The 11,710-nt window shown below is 41.7% G+C and overlaps 1 protein-coding gene across 2 annotated transcripts in view; it reads right to left on the reverse strand.

The window, feature by feature from the left end:
* Positions 1 to 5,766: 5,766 nt before the first annotated feature.
* Positions 5,767 to 11,710, reverse strand: part of LOC119329264 (CHD3-type chromatin-remodeling factor PICKLE-like) — a 21,619-nt gene continuing 15,675 nt past the window's right edge. Inside the window, exons 21-32 of one of the 2 annotated variants that reach the window (XM_037602280.1) lie at positions 11,352 to 11,505; positions 11,151 to 11,253; positions 10,576 to 10,650; positions 9,796 to 9,857; positions 9,653 to 9,726; positions 8,322 to 8,452; positions 7,474 to 7,603; positions 7,248 to 7,388; positions 7,038 to 7,158; positions 6,570 to 6,634; positions 6,204 to 6,467; positions 5,767 to 5,985 (exon numbers count right to left, since the gene is read on the reverse strand). In XM_037602280.1, coding sequence (XP_037458177.1) covers positions 5,767 to 5,985; positions 6,204 to 6,467; positions 6,570 to 6,634; positions 7,038 to 7,158; positions 7,248 to 7,388; positions 7,474 to 7,603; positions 8,322 to 8,452; positions 9,653 to 9,726; positions 9,796 to 9,857; positions 10,576 to 10,650; positions 11,151 to 11,253; positions 11,352 to 11,505 — 1,539 coding nt within the window. Of the gene's footprint in view, positions 5,986 to 6,008; positions 6,468 to 6,569; positions 6,635 to 7,037; positions 7,159 to 7,247; positions 7,389 to 7,473; positions 7,604 to 8,321; positions 8,453 to 9,652; positions 9,727 to 9,795; positions 9,858 to 10,575; positions 10,651 to 11,150; positions 11,254 to 11,351; positions 11,506 to 11,710 lie in introns of those variants that run through there. The other variant, XM_037602278.1, reaches the window with a different exon arrangement.

The raw sequence follows: 11,710 nt of genomic DNA on the forward strand, positions 1-11,710 counted from the left end.
TTACATCGCTGCATAGAGGGGGGAAGAGTTGGTGATGAGGGCGGTGAAGTTGTTGGTGTAGATTGCGGTGATGATGATGGCCCCGGCGGCGTTCCGGCGCCACCGGGAGAGAGGGGGAGAGGGGGCCCCTCCTTCTTCTTCTTCCTTGACCTTCCCCCTAGATGGGAGAAGGGTTTCCCGTCTGGTCCTTGGTCTCCATGGCATGGGAGGGGCGAGAGCCCCTACGAGATTGGATATGCCTCTCTGTCTCTCTCTGTTTCTGCGTTCCAGATTCTGCCCTTTCACCATTTCTTATATTCCCAGAGATCCGTAACTCCGATTGGGCTGAAATTTGGACACGATTTTTATCCTGATATTAGCTTTCTTGCAGCGAAGAAGGGAAACAACCACCTTACGGGGTGTCCACGAGGGTCAGGGGTGCGCCTGCCCCCCAGGGGCGCGCCCCCTGCCTCGTGGGACCCTCGAGCATCGTCTCGCGTTGATTTCACTTCCCAAAATTCACATATATTCCAAAAAAATCTCCGTCAGTTTTTATCCCGTTTGGACTCCGTTTGATATGGATTTTCTGTGAAACAAAAAACATGCAACAAACAGGAACTGGCACTGGGCACTGGATCAATATGTTAGTCCCAAAAATAGTATAAAAAGTTGCCAAAAGTATATGAAAGTTTTAGAATATTGGCATGGAACAATCAAAAATTATAGATACGACGGAGATGTATCAAACAGCTGCATTCATGTTAAATAGGGCACCATCGAAATCCATTGAGACTGCTCCTTATGAACTATGGTTTGGCAAGAAACCAAAGTTGTCGTTTCTTAAAATTTGGGGTTGCAATGCGTATGTGAAGAAACTTCAACCTGATAAGCTCAAACCCAAATCGGAGAAATGTGTCTTCATAGGATACCCAAAGGAGACTGTTGGGTACACCTTCTATCACAGATCCGAAGGCAAGATATTCGTTGCTAAGAATGGATCCTTTCTAGAGAAGGAGTTTCTCTCAAAAGAAGTGAGTGGGAGGAAAGTAGAACTTGATGAGGTAATTGTACATGTTCCCTTATTGGAAAGTAGTTCATCACAGAAATCTGTTCCTGTGACTCCTACACCAATTAGTGAGGAAGCTAATGAAGATGATCATGTAACTTCAGATCAAGTTACTACTGAACCTCGTAGGTTAACCAGAGTAAGATCCGCACCAGAGTGGTACGGTAATCATGTTCTGGAGGTCATCTTACTTGACCATGACGAACCTACAAACTATGAGGAAGCGATGATGAGCCCAGATTCCGCAAAATGGCTTGAGGCCATGAAATCTGAGATGGGATCCATGTATGAGAACAAAGTGTGGACTTTAGTTGACTTGCCCGATGATCGGCAAGCCATCGAGAATAAATGGATCTTCAAGAAGAAGACAGACGCTGACGGTAATGTTATTGTCTACAAAGCTTGACTTGTTGCGAAAGGTTTTCGACAAGTTCAAGGAGTTGACTACGATGAGACTTTCTCACCGGTAGCGATGCTTAAGTCCGTCCGAATCATGTTAGCAATTGCTGCATTTTATGATTATGAAATTTGGCAAATGGATGTAAAGACTGCATTCCTGAATGGATTTCTAGAAGAAGAGTTGTATATGATGCAACCCAAAGGTTTTATCAATCCAAAGGATGCTAACAAAGTGTGCAAACTCCAGTGATCCATTTATGGATTGGTGCAATCATCTCGGAGTTGGAATAAACGTTTTGATAGTGTGATCAAAGCATATGGTTTTATACAGACTTTTAGAGAAGCCTGTATTTACAAAAAAAAGTGAGTGGGAGCTCTGTAGCATTTCTAATATTATATGTGGATGACATATTGTTGATTGGAATTGATATAAAATTTCTGGATAGCATAAAAGGATACTTGAATAAAAGTTTTTCAATGAAAGACCTCGGTGAAGCTGCTTATATATTAGGCATCAAGATCTATAGAGATAGATCAAGACGCTTAATTGGACTTTCATGGAGCACATACCTTGATAAATTTTTGAAAAGGTTCAAAATGGATCAAGCAAAGAAAGGGTTCTTGCATGTGTTACAAGGTGTGAAGTTGAATCAAACTCAATGCCCGACCAATGCAGAAGATAGAGAGAAAATGAAAGGTGTCTCCTATGCATCAGTCATAGGCTCTATCATGTATGCAATGTTGTGTACCAGACCTGATGTGTGCCTTGCTATCAGTTTAGCAGGGAGGTACCAAAGTAATCCAGGAGTGGATCACTGGACAGCGGTCAAGAATATCCTGAAATACCTGAAAATGAATAAGGATATGTTTCTCGTATATGGAGGTGACAAAGAGCTCGTCGTAAACGGTTACGTCAATGCAAGCTTTGACACTGATCCGGATGACTCTAAGTGATAAACCGGATACGTGTTTTTATTAAATGGTGGAGTTGTCAGTTGGTGCAGTTCCAAGCAGAGCGTTGTGGCGGGATCTACGTGTGAAGCGGAGTACATAGCTGCTTTGGAAGCAGCAAATGAAGGAGTCTGGATGAAGGAGTTCATATCCGATCTAGGTGTCATACCTAGTGCATCGAGTCCAATGAAAATCTTTTGTCACAATACTAGTGCAATTGCCTTGGCAAAGGAATCCAGATTTCACAAGAGAACCAAGCACATCAAGAGACGTTCAATTCCATCCACAATCAAGTCAAAGAGGGAGACATAGAGATTTGCAGGATACATACGGATATGAATGTTGCAGACCCGTTGACTAAGCCTCTCTCACGAGCAAAACATGATCAGCACCAAGACTCCATGGGTGTTAGAATCATTACTGTGTAATCTAGATTATTGACTCTAGTGCAAGTGGGAGACTGAAGGAAATATGCCCTGGAGACAATAATAAAGTTGTTTATATTTCCTTATATCATGGCAAATGTTTATTATTCATGCTAGAATTGTATTAACCGGAAACTTAGTACATGTGTGAATACATAGACAAACAGAGTGTCACTAGTATGCCTCTACTTGACTAGCTCATTGAATCAATGATGGTTATGTTTCCTGACCATAGACATGAGTTGTCATTTGATTAACAGGATCACATCATTAGATAATGATGTGATTGACTTGACCCATCCGTTAGCTTAGCACGATGATCGTTAGTTTGTTGCTATTGCTTTCTTCATGACTTATACATGTTCCTATGACTATGAGATTATGCAACTCCCGAATACCTGAGGAACACTTTGTGTGCTACCAAACATCACAACGTAACTGGATGATTATAAAGGTGCTCTACATGTGTCTCCAAAGGTACTTGTTGAGTTGGTGTATTTCGAGATTAGGATTTGTCGCTCCAATTGTCGGAGAGGTATCTCTGGGCCCTCGGTAATGCACGTCACTATAAGCCTTGCAAGCAATGTGACTAATGAGTTAGTTGCGGGATGATGCATTATGGAACGGGTAAAGAGACTTGCCGGTAACGAGATTGAACTAGGTATTGAGATACCGACGATCAAATATCGGGCAAGTAACATACCGATGACAAAGGGAACAACATATGTTGTTATGCGGTTTGACCAATAAAGATCTTCGTAGAATATGTAGGAACCAATATGAGCATCCAGGTTCCGCTATTGTGGTTATTGACCGAAGATGAGTCTCGGTCATGTCTACATAGTTCTCGAACCCGTAGGGTTCGCACGCTTAATGTTCGGTGACAATCAGTATTATGAGTTTATGTGTTTTGATTTACTGAAGGTAGTTCGAAGTCCCGGATGATCACGGACATGACGAGGAGTCTCGAAATGGTCGAGACATAAAGATCGATATATTGGACGGCTATATTCGGACACCGGAAGTGTTCCGGGTGATTTCGGAGAAAACCGGAGTGCCGGAGGGGTTACCGGAACCCCCCGGGGAAGTATTGGGCCTTAATGGGCCTTAGCGGAGAGAGAGGGCAGCACCCCAGGAGGTGACCCCCCCCCCAAGGGGAGTCCGAATAGGACTAGGAGAGGGGGGCGCGGCCCCTCTTTCCCTCTCCCTTTCCCTCTCTTTCCTTCCCCCTTCCCCCTTCCTAGTAGGACTAGGAAAGGATGAATCCTACTCCTACTAGGAGGAGGATTCCTCCTCTCCTTGGGTGCCACTAGGGCCGGCCGGCCTCCCCCTTTCTCCTTTATATATGGGGGCAGGGGGCACCCTAGGAGACACAAGTTGATTGTTCCAAGCCGTGTGCGGTGCCCCCCCCTCCACCATATTCCACCTCGGTCATATCGTTGCAGTGTTTAGGCGAAGCTCTGCACCAGTAACTTCATCATCACCGTCATCACGCCGTCGTGCTGACGAAGCTCTCCCTCGAAGCTCTACTGGATCGTGAGTTCGTGGGACGTCACCGAGCCGAACATGTGCACATCGCGGAGGTGTCGTACGTTCGGTACTAGGATCGATCGATCGTGAAGACGTACGACTACATCAACCACGTTGTCATCACGCTTCCGCTTACGGTCTATGAGGGTACGTGGACAACACTCCCCCCTCTCGTTGCTATGCATCACCATGATCTTGCGTGTGCGTAGGAATTTTTTTGAAATTACTACGTTTCCCAACAAGGAAACTGTAGGTTCCCCGGCGGCAAGACGGCGGTGGCGGGCGACGTGGAAGGTGGTGGCGTTGCTGAGCGGATGTTGCGGCGCCGGCAGCTGGCAGAGTCACCGGAAAAAATGGGCGATGGCGTCAGCGACGAAGGAAGCGGGCGAGGGTTTGCTGTTGGATGGGGAGAGGCCAATGTGCCACCGACCAGCGGGCCCGGGGGAGGAGAAGGCGAGCGTGCGCGCGTCTGTCTCATGTGCGCACCGACGCAAATCCAGTTCAAAAATGGACCGAGAATGGGTCGCCCGCAAATGAAAAGCGGACACGCGTCCATTTGGGTTGGCGCGTTGGGCCGACTTTTGTGTCCGTGCGGATCCAAACGAACACCCGCGGACGAAATGGGTCGCCCCGTTGGAGTTGCTCTTAGGTTGTTTATAAAAAGAAACTGGCCTCGATACAACAAAACCCACCAGCCTACCAAATGAGCCGACAAATCCGCCGGCCAAGCGACCAGAGCTGACACCTTAACGCTCGACCTAGAGCTGCCACTCTGACCAGCCCCGAGGCCGTGCTCCACCCAAGCTAACGACTCTACCGCCCACACGACCAAATCCAGCACCCCACAGCACTCTCCAAAACCGCCGCTCCAACTTCCTCACCGGCCTCAGGGCCGCGGTCCGTACGAGCCGAGGACACTGCCGCCCACACGACCAGACAAGAGACTCCACAACACTGAGGAATAGATTATGATGCTCTTTTTAGACTGAAAATGGATTTTCTTTGGAGCAGAAAGCAACAACAAAGAGTTAAGATGTATTTTTCACTAATTTATTTACACAAATTAACATTTAAAACTAAGGAGTATTGAGACACATGCTTTTAAAACGGTGTGTTCTACATAGAACACAAACATGAATTTGCTCAAACTAAGTGTTTTTCAAGAGTTGCCCATACTAAGTGTCAAAAATGGTCTTATATTTTAGAATGGAGGGAGTACTTCCTAAACTAATACTTCCTCCATTCCATAATGTAGTGTGTATAGATATTTTAAAAAGTCTTTACAAACTTTAACCAAGTTTATAGAGAACATTATTTCTATTTGCAATAGCAAATATATAAAATATGGAGCTGTCTTGTAATGAATCTAATGATATATGTTTGGCATTCTGGATGTTAATATTTTTCTTCATAAACTTAGTCAAAGTTGGTGAGGTTTGATTTTTCAAAAAATCTAGATGCACTATATGGAACAGATAGAGTATAAGACAGGAGAGAGGGAGCGCGTCTTTGTATTGCTAAAGGTTCTCGAAAAGGATAAGACTTATTTTTCCCTTGCCACAATCCTGCAATCTGAAGAGCGCGAGTAGAGTTGTGCTCTTTGGATTGCGTGCGCAGAGGGATACAGCTTACAACCTGACGAGCAACAGAGTACACCATAAACAACGGTAGCCTCTCAAAGTCTCAATAAAACAACGCAAGCATACGGGACAGGAAAATTTGGTATAGGTAATCATTAGTACTGACTACTGGTAGACTAGAACCAGTTTAGCAACTAAACTGAAGAGGGGGTCCGATACAGTTCTTATCCCTAAACATCAACCATCGATTTCCATTTTGTCCTCCGGCTTTACCGTCGAAGGCCCGACACCGTTCGCCGCCACAACGCCTGCATCTTGTGAAGGCACTTGTGGAGCCTTGGCTTCTTCGACGCTGGCATCTACCACTTGTTCTTTGGGGGTAGCAGCACCGTTCTCTTGGACTCTCAAGACCCGATCAACGTCCTCGCATACTTTCTCAAACTGATGGAGGCTGTTGGCTAGACTCGCAGAGGCTGCCTTGTCACCACAGAACGAATTGAGTGCACGTGGGCCACTGTCCTCAAGCACACCGCACATCTGCGAGCATAAAGACAACGGTCAGTCAAGGAAACTATACACTTTGAAAGGGGAATAGGCATGTTAGGTCGTTAGCTCGTGAACACTTGCTTCATTAGGTACCTTGTTGTAAAGATGGGAAAGGTGTGCCTGGTCAGTTGAGCCATCAGAAGCCACTTCTTTGGCAGCTGGAAAGAGGGACACACTTAACGAATAAGCAATGGACATTAACTCACGGAATATACAGTAAAATAAAATGGCATCTATTTAAGTATCACCACACACTATAGCTGTAAGGCAACAATAGACAGGGGAACATCCTGAACCAACAGAGGTAAACAGAGTTGAGGAGTTGCCAGAAATCCAGTGATGATACAAGGCTAAAAATACGAACACTAGCAAGAGCACCGAACAGTCAAATACAATTTACAAGTCCACCGAGAGAACTACCTATATACTGCTAAGATCCCAGGCTAGTCCAAGAACACAAACCTTACATACAAACCTTAGAATACATGTGATAACTAAAGACAGGTGTGCAAACACAGGCATATCTGCATAGATAAGAAAATTAAGAGAAAGATCACTTACAAATTGGTACAAGAGGGGGAAGTTCTCTCAACACTTCACTGATATCTGGAACAGCTGGGCTATGTCCCATAGGAACATTTTGTTCAGTAAGATCATCAGGAACAGGAGTATTTGTTTTTATCTGCAAAACCAAAAGATATGACTTCAATAATTGCTGCACAACAAAGATTAGTCCCAGTGTATGTTTACGACAGAGATCATGCGCCATACCACGGCATATTCAATGTCCAAGCATTTTTCCAGAATATGGTATCTCTTTCTGATAAACTCAACAATCTTTCTCTGGATGTCCCTGTATTGAGATAAGCTCGTTGGGTTCACCTGCACTTCCTGTGTGCTTTCCAGATTTCCCTGGAAAAAGCATGCAATTAAAATAAATCAAATGGCTCACAGCCTTCTGATTTTAGTTAGGAAATTGATGTGTGCGCGCACTAACATTTGCCTCATTGTTTGACTGAGAACTAATCAATTCATTAGCAGAAGGAAGATTAAGCTCCCGTCGAGCAGTTTCAAATAGCCCGTTATCTCTGTCATCTGATATGTATTGCCACCTGGCATACCCGTGCCTAATGAAAAAAAAAATCAGTACCATATATGCTATATTGTACACCAGCTATGTTTGTGCAAAAAAGAAACAAAAAGAAGATGAATAATGCATTTTTCGTTAATTAAAACAGAAGCAAAGCAGTATGAATGTATTAAAACACACCATTCACTTTGAGGGGCGCAAAATTCATACTTTAATTCTTAATCCAGGAGAAAAAAGAATTACATTCCTATAAGAATTGAGAAAGGAGAAAAAATGCTCTAGTGCAACCAGCTAGGGCTCAAACCCTCTCTCTCTGGGTAGCGTGAAGTTAAGCACGCAAGCCAACTGCACCAATGACTGATTATGTTCTTTACAAGAAAATAATTATACAAGCAAATTGGCCAATTAGTACAAAAATATACCAATGAAGTACTGCCTCTGTAAACTAGTATAAGACATTTTAGACATACAAGTGTCTAAAACGTCTTATACTCCTTATTACTTTACAGAGGTAGTAGTTTCTTTATGGTACGTGTATTACTGCCTTTTGTGCTTGCCATATATACTTTACTTAAAACATTTAAACAAAGCATGAAGTCTGACTGGTGACTTGAGACCTCAGCTGGGTTGAGCTAGGTCTCATAATATTGAGGCAAAATCCATAGTTCTCAGGTCAATTGGCTAGTTACATGAGGCATATAGAATACTGAACAGTACTTATGGTAACAAACAGGACATATAAAATGGATGCATACTTTATTAATGCTTTCAGTAACAGTAGATCATGTTCCCCTTTCCATATTCTTCCACCTGATAAGCCAGTAAATTCATACATCAAGTAGTTGGGGAAGAGTTTTGTAATTTTTCCTTGCTCCATGGCAGCCACCTGGAACCATAAAAACAGCACAATGTTCAATCGCTATCTACGTTATTGACGAGAGAATCATGTATTGAAGTAATATTATTCTCTAAAATCTACAAGGACAAGGGATCTCAGAAATCACACAATTACCTGGCTTGTAAACTAACAATCAAGAACAGTGTCATTTCATAAATACATAACAAGGTAAACTACTGAAATTTCAGTCCAAATATGCAACCTGGTTTATCTGCTAGGCCTGACATGTTTATCCTAAAAAAATGATTTTGATCTTGCATATTAAAAATCTGACAAACAAACTATATGCAATTGTAAGAATTTTTACTTCAGTAGATGACTTTAAAAGAGGGGTTTAGGGCAGGTGCATGCAATTGTAAGCCTTTTAGTGCAGTAGATGACTTTAAAAGAGGGGTTTAGAGCAGTTGCACGAAAATCCAGGTAAAAAAGGGACACTGACAGTTTGACTGGAATATGGTGAGAACCAATTCACCACGGTGAACTGGTGAAGCACGACCCAAGAATCCTAAGAACCATGTTTGTGCTATAACCAATCACAACTCACGGCTTATGAGCTTGGGCAGTCGATAATTTCTTAATTGTTTTTAATGGTTAGATGCCGAATTGCCAATACCAACTGTCACATACATACTACTACAAAATATAGAATATACTCCCTCCGTCCCAAAATAAGTGTCTCAACTTTGTAGTAACTCTAGTGCAAAGCTGTACTAAGGTTGAGACACTTATTTTGGGACGGAGGGAGTAGTTGACAGTCATAATTTGGAACCAAATAACGATAACTGGCTTAGTTGAAATATATGCAACAGAATGTTACCGTTTTCCATAAAAATTGGCTTAATTGCAACCTAAGCAATCAAGTGTGAACACATAAGGATGCAGTATATATTTGGCATTGCCAGTAAAAGCAAGGCATATGTATTTACACTGATGCAATACCTTAAAATATGTGATATCCTGCTGTTTAAACCATATGCAGACCATATTACATTAAATTAATGGGGCTTGCTTAACACCACAGAAATAAAAGCAACTTCATGTTTTATTTATTCATTTGTGACTAAACAGCTTCATTGTTTCAGCCACATACTCCAAAAATAGTCTAGTTTTGGAGTTAAACCCGAACAATACAAGAGAGTGGCCTAAAGTAAAGCTGAGCACATAATGCATGATATTATGAACATATACCTTCTCCTCCACAAGTGATATTTTGGCTAGCCTGACCAATGTCTCATCAGCACGCATTTCCTTCGGCACACCATCTACATTTATGAATATGGGGTTAAAAGTAAGCATAAATGAAAATGAAATTGGTACTAAGCGGCATATACCTGCATAGGTTGGTGAGTCATTTGTGTCCTCTACAAGATGGGCCATGACAAGCTCACCATATCTACAAGAACCAATATGGATAGGGTTCATATTACAGAAATAATTAAATGTGAAAACTAGAAAGAGCAAATAAAAAGAGGGAACAAAACTGGCCCAGAATAATTTTTAACATGGAATACTACACCATTTTGCTCACTTTGTGAAATGGCATATGAGGTCTCTCTGATTGCAAGTAATCTTATCCAAGGTTTTTGTAACATAGCTTGCAGAAGGCAAACATCACAACATTCCATAGGAACATTAGAGCAAACATGTCTATGATCAAATTATTAAAAAAATACTTATGCTTTCCAGTACCAACATGATTACAAAAAAGAACATCTATGGCCACAGAACTACAGCACAGCTTTCTGTGATGCATGAATCATAATACTAAAGGTACAGAACTATGCATCATCCACGAAAACGGATACTTGAGCTTCAGACACTCATCGAAATTGACATTTCAAGGCTTAAGTTGGTACAAGCATGGTTGTCAGCTGAAGAGAAATCCAGAATCACGAGTCAATATATACTTAAGTAGACAGAAGCCAATTCTTATGTTTATTATCATATTTGTTTAAGATATCCCAGGCAATCCCAATGAACAAGAAAGAACATTGCTGGTTTAAATAACAGATAATTAGTCCAACTTGTGCTTACAAGAATGCCAATTATATTCTGGCACCTGAACAAATATACTTTGTAATCAATAATACTGAGATAACAGTAGGGCATACCTCTGAATTTCCTCAACACTTTTCCCCTTCAAACGAGGAAGATACTCTTTCCAATCATAGTTCTGAAAACCATACCTGCAAAGTTGAATGGGAAAAATCATTGACCATGAAAAACAACATGCCACACATTAATGTTCTTCTACTAGTACTCCCTCTATAAAGAAATATAAGAACGTTGCAGGTACAAAGATAAAACGGTGTTCTCAAGGCACAAATGAGGATACTTAATCTGGACCAAAAATATACTTCTTTGGGGTACAAAGATAACTGTTAGAACATAACATGGAAGCAGACAACAAACAAAAAACCATGTCATTCAAACATGTGCACAAAAGAAGGATTTAGAACTTTTCCAAGCTTGACGACATAGCATATTTTTTAACATCATTTTTATATAATGATATTCCTCGGTAAGTGGGAGGGGGGAAGGAGGAAAGGGGCTAAAACTTCTAGTTCGATCAGCATGTCACCTAAAGCAATAACAATGCTTGCATGTATGCAGTTATATAGGGTAAAGCAGTGAGTACCTTAACCTAAAGATCACAAGAAAAAAAAAGTACATATTTTGAACTAACCTCATGAGTGTCTGTAGGAATTGTGTTCGTTGAACGTGATTGAATCCATAAACTTTTAAAGCACGCCCTTCACCCTCCATCAAAGGGAGTGAATCTACATTACCTGGTGAAGATGTATCGGAGGTAAAGAACAATATTTATAAGTAGCAATAAATAATAGTAAAATGATAACACGGAATATACTGTATATAATTTCATTACGTGAGTTTTTCTTAGAATACTGAGCCTTCCTCCCAGAAACATTTGCTGGTAAACTCGTGTCATTATCCGACACATCATCATCATAGGAGTAATCCTCGTCTTCAGAACTTAACTCGTGCAGGCCAGTAATGTCATCCTCATCAGCAGCAGCCATCTATGTATGATACAAGAAGAAAAGAAGGGCTCATTAGTCTATTTCATTGATTAATATGCATATGCACGATACTACCAATTTATTCAAAATGGCATCCATATAATTTGCAAATTTCTCAATAGGAATTACTAGTTTGTGAAGAGCAAGAAATAAGAAGAAAAAATCGTGGTTCGAGGTCTGAAGCAAAAGATCACCTATCATACTA

This window comes from Triticum dicoccoides, chromosome 7A (assembly GCF_002162155.2).
Source record: "Triticum dicoccoides isolate Atlit2015 ecotype Zavitan chromosome 7A, WEW_v2.0, whole genome shotgun sequence".
NCBI classification, from domain to species: Eukaryota; Viridiplantae; Streptophyta; class Magnoliopsida; order Poales; family Poaceae; genus Triticum; species Triticum dicoccoides.